Below are 13,896 nucleotides of genomic sequence, written 5' to 3'. Positions count from 1 at the left end.
TTATTATAGGCCTATATTCATGAAATAAGCAAAACCTTTATATTAAAAAAAAATAATTCGCTGGACGGTGTTAGAATTCATACCATACATACAGTATTATGGTAGAGTGAAATAAATACGCTATAAATACGTTATAAGCGCTACATGCTTATTAAATTATCGTCAAATTATATCTCGCGCCAAAACGTCCCCAGCGCCAAAACAGCTCGTGCCAAAACGTCTCGCGCCAAAATGGCGGGGCCAAAACGGCGGAGCCAAAACGTCACGTACCGGCTGTTGGAATTAGGTGACTGTAGTTTGCTTTGGATTTCATATCGAAAGTTTTATCATCCGTTGAGGGGTTTTAAACTAAAAAAAAAATCTCTGGAGTTTTTAAACTCAAAACCCATTTAGAATTTTGTAACTGTAGTTTGCTTTAGAATACTATTGATGAAAGAGATTTTTAACCTCAAAACTCTCTGTTGGGGGATTTGAAACTCAAAACCATCTGGATGGGTTTTAAAATTTGTAAAAAGCCATCTGGAGGAGGGGGATTTAAACCCCATTAGCTTGGCTACGCTCAAGAATATTTAGTGTGTAATTTGCTTTTTTTTTTATTCAAGAGATAATTTTTAGCATCAAACCCCGCTGAATTGAGTTAAAACTCAAAACCCACTTTGGCTACTCTCATAGCATTTTGAGTGTGTAATTTGCTTTTTAAGACATTACACCCTGTGACTTGATAACTGAAGTCCATGTCTAAGTATTTGTTTATAGCTGTAAATAAATACATCGTCTATTGTTACCCCCTGCCTTTCTCGCGGCTATGGCCAAATTTTGATTCACGGTGCCCCCGCTGCGGGGAAGAAGAGGAAACCGTGCCTCATATTCTGTTTGACCGCCCCAGACTTGCTGATCTCCGTCTCGACAGGTCTGGGAAACCAAAAGTTCTCGATCTGTATGGCGACATTTATGCACTACGCAAGACAGCAAGGTTTCTGTCGAGGGCTATTGCAAGAGAGGATTTGAGCCTCTCAAGCCCTCACTCTAATGGAGTTTGATGATGATGATGATGATGACCTCCTGCCTTTCGTTGAGTGCTTGCATTAGATTTACTACAATAAGCTTTGTTTTTTATTTAAGTATTATTTTATTTTGTTCTTGTTTAGATGATGAAACTTTGTGTTCCTGCTTGCGTTGCATAAATCTTACTTACCACATGTGCATAACGGATCCAAAAGTCTATCTTTGTCAGATAAATATTGTATAAAGCTCTAGACAATGTCTTCGATACTATGGAAAATAAACTAAAAGACTCTGAAATTTGATTTTTGTTGATAAGTTGCTTTGTTAACACCACATTTTGTTTCTAAAAGTGTCTTTAAATTTAATGTAATTATGAAGAAGCGATCAAATTACCGTATTCTCGCGCATATAACCAGCGTGTTATACAAATGTTTACAAACGGACGGACACTCTGCGGGAGTTAACAAAGGTACAGGGCTTACAAAATGTATTTTTCTCATATAAATAGCATAACGGAAACTATGCACATACCAGTGGGGGGGGGGGAGTGGGTCTTAATAAAGTTCGCTCTCTGCTTGTAAAGTTGACGTTGGGAAGCGATCTCATTCTAAACCTCAAGAAAACAAATAGTAGGCCTATTGGTGTGGCATTCACAATTTAGTATACCTGTAATCCATTGTGACAAGTAAGTAAGTACATTAATTTGCAGGTACCGGTCATGTCGAAACGTAGAGACCACAGTGCATCCGCCCATGGGTGCCCGCAGGATTTTTTTAAAGGGGTGTGCAAGTTGCCACCTATGGCTCAAAGTCGTAGCTTCATTTTTTTTTTAATACAGAGAATATTAAAGAAAAGAAAAGGTGCCCCCTCGCCCCCCCCCCATACCTATGTGATATTAAGTTCACTGTAAATACTTGTTTCATGAAATAAAAAAAAATAAAATAACTAACGTGAAAAAAATTATTTAATGTTTATCCGTGCGGCCCGCATTTTCCGAACGGTCGATCAAACAAAAAATGCCAACTCTGCCATAACTGTCAATACATTAATTATTGTATTGCTTCTGGTCGCGATGGACAAGCCGGCAATGAACGCTTATCTGGCAGTTCTGGTATTGTTTTGCACGTTGCAATTCTTGAATCGATTTAGGATGTAGACAAAACAGGTTGAACTGAACATGATTATTGCTTGAAAAGCGAGACGTTAATGAAGAAATCAAGACACGGAATGTAAAGTCACGTGTTCTGGAATAATCCCAAAATGCAAACATGTGGTTTTTGCTAGGTGTATCTGTCGACTGCAAAGTCTCGGCAGCATCAACTCATGTTCCTCAGCATGGTCATGTTGGTTTTTGATTATGTCATTAATGTGACAGCTGATGTGCTGCTAAGCGGCCTCTTGTGTTAAGATGGACAGAATGCAACATCAGGGAAACTGGTTCAAGAACGGGTGAGTAATGGACGACAATGAAAAGACAAATCAGAAACACACGAGAAGCAGGCACTAATTTTACATATGCAGATTGTCTGGTTTCACTTACAATCGTTATTTTAAAACAGTCAAAGATCTTCTCAAAGTTGTGACTTAAAGCGCGAATTAATTCGCGTTTCTCTGTCCATCGTGACTCACGCAAAAGAGGTAAATTTAGCACCAACGCTCTCGCTTGGGACCGTTACGGAAGAAATAGATAATCTTCTTGATGACACCAACAGCATCCCGCATATCTGAAACGTCATTCAGGCCAATGATAACAAGTTTAAGTCTGTAGGACGCGCAACGGACAAGGTCTGTTTTTGGAAATTTTCATGAATCCTAGCCTGAACACAGTTCTGAATGCAACCCATCACGGGGGCAGCCATCGTAGTCTTGGCCGAGTAGTTTTTCCATGACTTTACATAATGTCTTCGCTGACAATGACGTTAGATACAGGCAGTGCGTCTCTCTTACCAACAGGGACAAATCCTATGAATTCTTCTCAAATACAATCGCCGTCAACAAATCCAACGCCCAAACACATCAATTCAGAGCAGTTTCATTACCGAAAACTGGCGCACAGGTTGCTGAGGAAAAAAAGAACAACGCTGGCAGAAGAAAAACGCCAGAAAAGAAAAGCAAGGCCCACGACACTAGCTCCAGCTGGAATAACCTGCCCAGTGTGCGGCCGAACATTCCGGGCTCACATAGGTCTCACCAGCCACATGAGGAGGCATAAAACCCCCAGTGCAAAGCCCTCAGCCCCCTGGATGACAAAGTGGTCATCGTCGAACCACGATGGACGAACTATATATATTACCGAAATACCAAGAAAATGCAGTTAATTCATGCTGTTGCCAGTACTCCGTCGATAGAAATCAACGTTTTGGGCATGGGAAGAACTTCCTCATATCTCTTCTCAACCGGTCGACGTGTTTAATCTGCTATTTTATTAACTATTTCTCTCCTAACTGACGATGCCAGCGTTGATTTCACCAGAATGTGGTAAATCATTACGGAGAGAAAGAGTTAAGCGCTATCAATGACCGCAACTCCGCAAGACGTAAATATATTTACCAAGATAACTGCACTCCTCAATCTTGTTCAAAGAAACATTTACATATATCAAATCGAAAGACAGCTGGCAAGAATTTGTCCTCCAAGACCCAAAAAAAAAACCCAAACATATTCTAGGCCTTTATTAAATATAAAAATATAACTATAATAGTGTGCAAGTGAAAAATTGTCACGATGAACATTGTATTGAATATTTAATTGTAAGCCTATAATAAAGCGCACACCGTCGGACACGAACTGCAGATTAGTCTATTCTAGTTTATTACAATTATAGCTACCCTAATTAACATTATTACAGTGGAAGCACTACATGTTAAGTTGCATCCTAGCAGAAGTTAATTGATTTGAAGGTGAAAAAAATAAAACTGGCTAAAAGTTGGTTATTCAGAAATCAGAGGGGTGCAGATGGTTATCCATCAATTCCTGATAAGCCTAGTCTAGTCTACTACAACTGTAGGCTACTTTAGTGACCAGTGGAAACACTACTTGTTCAGTTGTTAATTAGATTTTGATTAATCTGACGGTGCAAAAAAAAAAAGGCTAGAATTTGACTGTCCTGAATCTAGGGGGGTGCAAGTGCACCCCCTTGCATCCCCCTGAGGGCGCCCATGCATCCGCCATTTCTTCTTCCTCTTCTTCCTCGTTCTCATGTTGGAGCGTTCAGATGACAAGAACAATATACGAGATGATCTGCGCAGTGGTTTCCAAATCAAGAAGCTCTCCATATAGTTTTCTTTTTATTGGAGTGTTTTGGGGGCAGTGTCTTGTTCGGGCCTCTTGGTAAAGAGAGCAGTTTTGAAGGACATGGTCAGCATTCTCTGGTGACACTCCACATGGGCAGATTTCAGTGGTTTCAATTTTGAGCTTCCGGTACATATGTTGTTTCATTCTGTTATGTCCGGTCCTGAGTCGAGAGATTACACGTTGGTCTTGTCGGGATAGCTTATAATAGGCGTCATCTTTCTTGTGATTCGGATGAGAGCTTGTCCATTTCTCATTTATTTTATTCACTATTAGTATCTTCATTTCTTCTGGATATAGTGCAATTTAATTGTGAGTTTGTTTTACCTCTCTTGGCGAGTGTGTCAGCCTTCTCATTTCCTTCTAGTTCTATATGTGCGCATCCGCAATAAATCGCCAGTCTCACTAATGTCACTGTCCTCGCTCTAGTTAGTGACAGAAGCGTAGCTAGGGATTTGGGGCCCGGGGGGATTGAATTCTTTGGGGGCCCCTTGCATTTTAACATTCGACATCATGACATAAGATAATGTACTTAATAAATATATAACCCTACATTCCCATTGGTACAGTATATCAAGTCAAATTAACAGTAAATAATCTTTAAGACTCTTTTAATGAATGATACCGTTGTTTATTGGCGAAATAATGCACAAGTGATAAATCTCAATTCGTATTGATTCAGGGCCTGCTTTCTGTACAGCAAAAGCATTTATAACATCTACATCAATAGTGTCTAATTTTTGTGACTCCGCTGACATTAAAGCCTTGCTAAGCTTTTCTTGCGGCATTGTGCCCCTGAGATAGTTTTGGATTAACTTAAGCTTGAAGAATGATCTCTCACATGATGCAATGGAAGTGGCCAGAGTTAGCAGTATTCGAATGGATGTTGGAAGGTGTGAGCACACATCATTACCATTTGAAGCCAGTTTCTTAAATATGTCAATTGGTGATTGTGGCACTGTTTTGTTGATGAAAAGTGCTCGTGCATCAATGACGTCATTGAACAAGCGATTTGCCTGTTTTTCATCCTACAGTTTTTCGTCAGCGTGTCATCATCCATAGACTCCAAGAAGTGTCTTGGTTCAGAAGAAACCTAAAGGTGTCCACATAGTTTTCCAGCCTTTGGAATGTGCCCTTCATCTCCGTATGAAGTCTGTCCAGCACTTCTGTCGAAACAAGTTTGAATTGCAGTTCTATTGACAGCCCTACATAAGAACTCAACTCTTCAAGTCTTTTCTTTCTTCTAGTTGTTTTTATTACAGGAACTCCTTAGCATTCACTATCTTCTTTTGTTTTTTTTGATGGATTGGGTGATCCGTTTCGTCAGTTTCTCATCATTTTGCAGAAAGCATGAAAGGGTTTTAATTTCATCAGCATCTTCCCGTATGTGCAGTCCAGACTTTTATTGTTTCTCCTAAACTATATTGATTTGGAGCAGTAGATTTGACCAGAATTCTAGATAAGCAAACAATTCTTAATTTTCCACTGCATGAGGAAGAATCTGTACATTGCTTTCAGTGTCCATTCTATCAGTTGTTGATTTAGAAAGTTTCTCCAACAGCTTGATGATTTTGTCGAGATGCAAGGAAACTGCTGACTTAGCTTCCTCTCTTGCCTACCATCTTGTATTACTCTCCTTTTTAAAACTCCCGGCTCCAGTTTCTTTCAGTTTAGCCCATCTCTGGAGTGAATTGGAAAAAAAGTTGAACAATTCATGAACAGTACCAAAAAAAAAAGGTGACAATCGCTGGATCTATCTCAGCAGAATGAAGAGCTGCCATGTTCAGAGAGAGATTATCACAGTTCAGAAATGTTGCCTTTGGATTTATGTCTAAGAGACAGACGGCCTCTCATTGTGGCTGCGTTATCACAGGTTTGACCTCTGCACAGATTAAATTCCAGTCCAATGTCTTAAAGAGTTTTCAGAACAAGAAAGTAGAAATTCAAGACTTCACCGAGATTCGATCCCAGGACCCCCCCCCCCCCACAGCGCCCCCATACTATGATATAAGTGATGATCAAATAAACTAGTGATGATCAAATAAACTAGCCAACTTTGTACCTTACCTAGTAATGTGTATATTCACATTCTGACTGACTGAAAAACTAAAACTACCTCTTCCAATTGCCCCCCCCCCCGCGAAAAAAATAAATGTAGAACCTAGAACGCTATAAAACGTTAACAACCCCCCCCCCCCATTTTTCCCGCTTTTATGTGGAATGATCACGTGACGTCACATTCTTTAGACTGGCCTAAATATCAAGGTGCGGCACTCTGTATTAACAGAAATAAAAGGCGCGCAAGTCTATTTTCAAAAAAGCAAGGAATTGCTAACTCGGGGGTCTTCGCACTCAAACTGAAAGAAAACCAACCAACCATTCACAAGTACTACGTCGGGAGGACTATTACATTCCATTGAAAGACACTGAGCAACAAAGTTGTGGTCTTAACAAAAACAACTCAACAAAAAGGTAAAATGTTAACAATCTTTTAGTTTATTTGTTCACAGTATCAAAAGAGATCGTCAAAAGCTTTAAATGACTTTCTCACAAAGAAATAGTTTATTCACTGTGCGACACATCTCAAAAGTAAGGACTGGTTCGCATAGGAAGCAATGGCATCGTTCATCATCTGTTGACAACGGACAAATTGTTACACAATGAATTAATTGCCATATTGTCATATATATATATATATATATATATATAGAATATAGATAGATAGATAGATAGATAGATAGATAGATATATCTTGTCTTTTATTGTCCTCGAGTCAGAAGATTATTGAGGAATATTTCCCGTGGCTACGCAGTCCCAGCTGTGACCTACATATTTTGCCACACTTAGCGCAAGCATAGCCATTGTCCGCAGGTGGTCAATTTAGATTTTCTTTTCGCCGTCTACGTCTGTCCTCGGCAGCGGAATTTCTTTCTCCTGATGAACGGTGCGCTAGTGCACATCATAAGCGTGGCGCAGGAGAAGATTTATAACAATATGAATTAGTTGAGGAAAAGAATTTCTGGGTCGCCAAAACTAAATTTTCTGGTAAAACCCCTAATTGAAAGAATTCAGGATCTGTTATTACTTATATGGGAATGGGAGACAATTCTTCAAAGATAGAGGCAAAAAGAAGCAAACCGCCAAATCTGCGACAACCACAGAGGAATATCTCTTCCATCTATTGCTGAGAAAATCCTCTCACATATGAACTATACGGGCTCAGATAAGGACTACTTTCAGAAAGCCAATGCGGCCTCAGAACGGAGTGTGGAACCATCGACATGATGTGGCAAAGCAGCTTCAGTAAAAAAAAAAGGAACAAAAAGGTATCTATTTCACAATAAATGAGGATTTAACAAAAGCTGTTAGCAGAAAAGAACACTGAAAGATTATGTCAAGGTACGAAAGACTACGCAGAAACATCAGAATTTTGCAATATCAAATGGGGTAAAGCAGGGTTGCGTCTTAGCATTCACGCAGTCCAGAAATCATGTTTCTTGCTTTATGCTGTGGTCTATGTTGTACAGTGTCACCACAGAATAGAGCAGACCCTGCTCAAATGTATATTTTTCTTGTTCTTCTATTGGTTTCCAGTCTTTGCATATCGCATGTTCTATTCTAAGACACAACCTTTTCTTGACTACATTTGCAAGTGTAGTTCATGCATATTGTCATGGGCCGCTGTGGCGATCAAATTTAAAATCCATTACTCATTAAAGTAAATATAGTCTTGGTATCGTTAGGGGCAGGAGTTTCTAACTGATACTGTCCATACCGGCGTGTTTTGTATTGGAGACTTAACTCTTTCTCCCCGTTATTATTTAACACGTTCTGATGGAATCAACGTTGGTATCGTCAGTTAGGAGAGAAAGAGTTAAGAGACTTTCTTTTCTAATCGCCATGTACATTGACATATAGGACTAAAAGAACAGCTACTTTTCGAATTGGAAGTCTTGACCCGATCCAAAATAAGTCAATATATTTCCTCAACAAATTATTCAACGAGCGAGGCTCGGCATTTGATTATCTACTAAATATACACTGTCACGGATGAATGTTTGTATGTATGTATAATCTATTTTTACACTCTGCGCGAATGACCGGAAATGTGTTTTGTTGTCAGAGGTTGGTCAGAGAGAGACCAGCGTGAGTGATATGAAGTAAAGCTGATTAAAGTTTATGTGTTTGATCTAGTGGTTTAATTGTTTTATTTCGTTAACTAGAACTGAAACAGGGACACCTAGACGTATCGAGACCTGAGGTAGATTCTATAGATTTATTATTATAAATATAATAGGAAAGCTGTGACATAAACATTAGCTAAAATAGATTCTTCCTCGGGGTGGAAGGGGCCAGGATTAAAATGTTCTTTTTTTTCTAAATCTATTATTCATTATTTATTAAGAGTAAAAGAATCGCTCAATAAGATGAATTATAAGTTTGCAAGCTGATAAACATGAGTGATTACAAAGAAAAAGAAAACAACCACAGAAGCCTTTCCTGTAAAATAATATTTAAAAAAAAACAACAACATACCATGCAGGTTTGCCCATACATTAACGGCTTTTGATAGTACTCTACGTTTGAGCGACGTATCTAGCAGAGCCAATCTGGAGCCAGCTTCTTTAACAAAATATATATGTATGTATAATAATAATAAAAATAAATAATAAATAATAATAATATAATCAAATTTAAAAAGAACAATAAAAGATTTGAATATCTTGCATGTTTATTTAGATTGAATTTTCTACCAGCTTTTGATGTCAGAATAGTAGTATTTGATTTTTATTTATTTATTTGTATCTTTTGTTTCAAATTTTCCATTATGATCTACCTTATGTAATGATATAGTGTTTTTTTTTTTTAGGTGTCTGTTAAAATGAATGCCATGCTTCTCAAGTCCTTAATGAAATAGATGGGGCTATGAAACTTAATTGAAGACACGGCGGCTGATCGGTAAAGCGCTTGGCTTCCGATCAGGGGGTCCCGGGATCGAATCCTGGTACAGACCTTGAATTTTTAATCTTTGGACGCTTCTGAGTCCACCCAGCTAACATTAGTTGAAGAAAAGTAAAGGCGGTTGTTCGTAGTGCTGGCTACATGGCACCCTCGTTAACCGTAGGCCACAGAAACTGATGTCTGCTGTATAGACCACAAGGTCTGAAAATGGGAACTTAACTTACTTTACTAATTCTCTCATGGGACTGAACGTACAAGTAGGAAAATTGAACCTGTTGTTACATAGATTGTGTGTATATAAAAAAGTAGGAAAATTGAAACTGTTGTTACATAGATTGTGTGTATATAAAAAAGTAGGAAAATTGAGCCTGTTGTTACATAGATTGTGTGTATATAAAAAAGTAGGAAAATTGAAACTGTTGTTACATAGATTGTGTGTATATAAAAAAGTAGGAAAATTGAGCCTGTTGTTACATAGTTTGTGTGTATATAAAAAAGTAGGAAAATTGAAACTGTTGTTACATAGATTGTGTGTATATAAAAAAGTAGGAAAATTGAGCCTGTTGTTACATAGATTGTGTGTATATAGAAAAGTAGGAAAATTGAAACTGTTGTTACATAGATTGTGTGTATATAAAAAAGTAGGAAAATTGAAACTGTTGTTACATAGATTGTGTGTATATAAAAAAGTAGGAAAATTGAGCCTGTTGTTACATAGATTGTGTGTAAATAAAAAAGTAGGAAAATTGAAACTGTTGTTACATAGATTGTGTGTAAATAAAAAAGTAGGAAAATTGAGCCTGTTGTTACATAGATTGTGTGTATATAAAAAAGTAGGAAAATTTAAACTGTTGTTACATAGATTGTGTGTAAATAAAAAAACAAGCACGCTTCTTGATGAAAACGAAACAAATAACCTTCACATCGTCTGCCCTATAGACTACAAGGTCTGAAAGTGGAACCCTATGAATCTTTATAGTTTAGCGAGAACTTCATCTGTATTACTTTTTACTTTACCAGGACAAACACATAACAACCATCTACATTCAAAGAGTATCGTTCCTAATTCTACCAATCCGCTCCCAGTAACCTGAATACGGACCAACAACAGCCATCCACGCTTCACTCCTGGTCCCCACTACAGTCTTTAGGCAGCACAAAAGACTGCTCCTAAGTTCTCAACAGTTAAGACTTGCTCTAATTACTTGATAAACTTATTTTCATTGAGTCTTCCTGTCCTAGTCGTACGCACAACGAGCACTGTTGCAATGCATGATTAGAACAATATTATTTCAACAAATACATCAGAATGTATAAAAAAAAAATTATCTGATAACTTTCAAGCATAGTGTTCACCATATTAGATGTTTTGACTCCTCCCTAAAATTTCTACTAATTAATGGACTAGTTACACACTTAATTGGCATGATTATTTTAGTGCAAAATGAAGCTGTTTGCCTAATTCAACTTTCTGGAGCGTGTTCTTTTTTTTCTTTGGGTAGTAAAAGTTTTTCAAGGAAAATAATAAATATATCGCCTTTTAGGAGCACTACTTTCATGCTTATAGCATACTCAGAGCGCTATGGGCCAATCTTATTTATGGACCAGTAGGGGGAGGGGTATCTGGAAGAAGGTTTTCCGTGCTGCCTTTAGGCGCTTAGTAAACACAACTCAGCTCGAGTCGGGTGTCAAGCCTTATGCTCAAGCGTACTTAATCCCTCGAACACGTATATTGACCTATTAAATTTCAAGAGTATTGTTGGGATAAAGTAACACCCCGCAGACGATAGGGGTTTTCTCTAAATAAGCCTCGAATTCAATCTACACACAAACGCTTCAGTGAAATACACAACGGAGCTTTATTTTTTTTGAAATGCTTTCAACATTTTAACTCTTTCTCTTCGAAATTACTTTTCCACGTTTCGAAAGAATTCTTCATTTGCTCATTACTATTTCACTACCCCTGTTATATGATTTGGCTTCAATAGCTTTGTTGTCTGTTATCAGAACATGTTGTGTTTGGTATATAATTAAAGGAAAATGTAAGCTCTTTTTATGTAATTCGAAGGCAAGTTTAAACACTTAAACATTAAATTTAATTTAATAAGGTCAAAATCAACGATGGTACCGTCGATTAGGAGAGAAAGCGGGAAAAAGAAATTCTTAAACAGTAAAACTTACTTTTGCAAATACTTACAGCCTCGAAGTATGTTGTTTTAAATCCACTGTGGTAGATACACAATTTCAGTTTGCCTACTTCGTAGGGTCGATAACTTAAGAAGCTTGTGCATTTCATCGCAAACGCTGAGAGACCTGCTCGTCTTATCCTTTTATTGTTCTTCAGTTCTCTCCCTTAGTTAAATGCCAAATATAGAACGTAGTCAATGAAACCAGATTTAGAGAATGATGGTAAGAAGAGACAGATATATAGATTTCTAGTAAGATTTTTTTTTAAACAGGAAAACCCAGACACAACAAGTTTATTGGTGCATCCGGTGTTGATAAGCTATGTATGTTTGTTTGAAATCACATTTCTTGAGCTCTTTTGTTTGCAAAGTTTACTTAGTTGGCTATTCAAAATTTCAATATCATCCTCATCATCATCCGCATCCTTATCATTATTATCCTCATCATTATCATCCTCATCATTATCATCCTCATCATTATCATCCTCATCATCCTCATCATCATTATCATCCTCATCATCATCCTCATCATCATTATCATCCTCATCATTATCATCCTCATCATCATCATCCTCATCATCCTCCTCCTAATCATCATCATCCTCCTCATCATTATCATCATCCTCATCATCATCATCCTCCTCATCATCATCATCCTCATCATTATCATCATCCTAATCATCCTCATCATCATCCTCCTAATCATCATCATCATCCTCATCATCATCATCATCCTCATCATCATCATCCTCATCATCATCCTCCTAATCATCATCATCATCCTCATCATCATCATCATCCTCATCATCATCCTCCTCCTCCTCCTCATCATCCTCATCATTATCATCATCCTAATCATCCTCATCATCATCCTCCTAATCATCATCATCATCCTCATTATCATCCTCATCATCATCCTCATCATCATCATCCTCATCATCACTATCTTGAAGTTCCATTTAGCGTCCTTAAAATTATTTAGTTTATCGTGAAAAATCAGTCATCTTCACCTTCACATATCCCTCACTCTTTTGGACCGTTGGGGTACCACACAAGATCTGTTGACCATCGTTCCACATTCCTCTCTGTCTTTTGCCTTAAAAGTTTAGATTAGTTGCGAAACTAATAGTTCCCAGCTCTTTCGTTTTGGAGCATTTAAAATTGGATATGTAAGATGACGAAGACTTTCAATATTTGTTGTTGTTGTTGTTTTTTTTAAACAAAGCTTCTTTAATGGAAAGAGACCCACATTTACAACTATATCTCTCAATAATGTAAATCGTATTTCCCTTGTTCGATATTGAACAAAATATGAATTACCAATAATTAATTGACTAATTGGTTAGTATTATGATTGATTCGTGTTTTGTTAGGTACAATAAATAATTGTTTGAAGTTTGAACTTCATCGGAAAATTGGTGTTTCAGAAATAGCATGTTCAGTCATCTAAGGATAAATATCCCTTGTCCGTTTCAAGCAAAATAATTAATTACCCTTAATAGTAATAGTTGTTTTTTTTTTTTTTATTTTTAATTAACCAATTAGTTAATTAAGTATTGGTAATTAATTATTTTGTTTGGTATGGTACTTGACAGATACGGCGTTATAACTAGAATTAGTTCCTTTTATAATTTGTGTAGAGAAATAGTTTGTCGCCAAGTTTGACATACACAAGAGATAACTATAAAACATTCTATTATCATAATCACTTCACTGGCACAGTGGTTGATCACTCAAGTTCAAATGTTAAGTAACACATGTACCGGAAGCTCAAAATTAGAACCAGTGAAATCTGCCCATGTGGAGTATCACCAGAAAATGCCGACCATGTACTCCAAAACTGCTCTCTTTACCAAGAGGCCCGTATAAGACATTGGCCCCAAATCACCCCAATAGAAAGGAAACTATATGGGGAGCTCCCTGATTTGGAAACCACTGCGCAGTTCATCTCATGTAGTGGTCTAGTCATATGAACACTCCAACATAACAATGAGAACGATGATGAAGAAGAAGAAATGTTTAGTCGTAAAACTTTTTAAAAATCTCATTTAAAAAGCGATCCCGACAACATGCGCACAGATACTTCCTCTTTCTCCCCTTCTCTTTTCCAACTGGTCCTACTTGCTTGTATGACCATTGCAATGAAGTCACTGCAGTAAGTTAGTAAGTGTTCATTTACACGACGGACATATAAAACAATGATGTATACTCTATTTCAGCAAACTTACCGAAACTGAAGCTTAAAAACAAAAGAATAAAAACCAATTTAGTTCTCATGGTGTATGCTTAGTGTAGCCCAGATGCAGACTAGATCTTACTGGTGTAGATGCGACGTGGAAGTCACTGGTTTATCTTTGATAACCCTGTACATGACAGGTGGACTTACTTAGAATTGATGTATTGATTGCTTTGGGATTCACGCTATAAATTTAGTAGGGTATTACTTGGTATG

General features: G+C 37.5%; 2 protein-coding genes across 3 annotated transcripts in view; one reads left to right on the top strand and one right to left on the bottom strand.

Moving 5' to 3' along the window:
• The window catches only part of LOC129926944 (uncharacterized), a 35,714-nt gene extending 34,412 nt beyond the window's left edge, over positions 1-1,302 (top strand). For both annotated transcript variants that reach the window (XM_056033686.1, XM_056033685.1), the window contains exon 5: positions 1,149-1,302. In XM_056033686.1, coding sequence (XP_055889661.1) covers positions 1,149-1,249 — 101 coding nt within the window. In that variant the 3' untranslated portion in view covers positions 1,250-1,302. The remainder of the gene's footprint in view (positions 1-1,148) is intronic.
• A 5,467-nt stretch (positions 1,303-6,769) lies between these two features.
• On the bottom strand, positions 6,770-13,810 carry LOC106056426 (uncharacterized). The gene is made up of 4 exons (XM_013213164.2): positions 13,673-13,810; positions 11,440-11,610; positions 8,833-8,919; positions 6,770-6,928 (listed from the first exon to the last, which is right to left on the bottom strand). Exons 1-4 carry the CDS (start codon positions 13,719-13,721, stop codon positions 6,831-6,833), a joined length of 405 nt encoding a protein of 134 aa, XP_013068618.2. The 5' UTR covers positions 13,722-13,810; the 3' UTR covers positions 6,770-6,830.
• Between the last annotated feature and the right edge of the window lie 86 nt (positions 13,811-13,896).

The sequence above is a fragment of the Biomphalaria glabrata genome, chromosome 6 (genome assembly GCF_947242115.1).
Source record: "Biomphalaria glabrata chromosome 6, xgBioGlab47.1, whole genome shotgun sequence".
Taxonomy (NCBI): Eukaryota; Metazoa; Mollusca; class Gastropoda; family Planorbidae; genus Biomphalaria; species Biomphalaria glabrata.
This window is presented reverse-complemented; position numbering and strand designations above follow the sequence as displayed.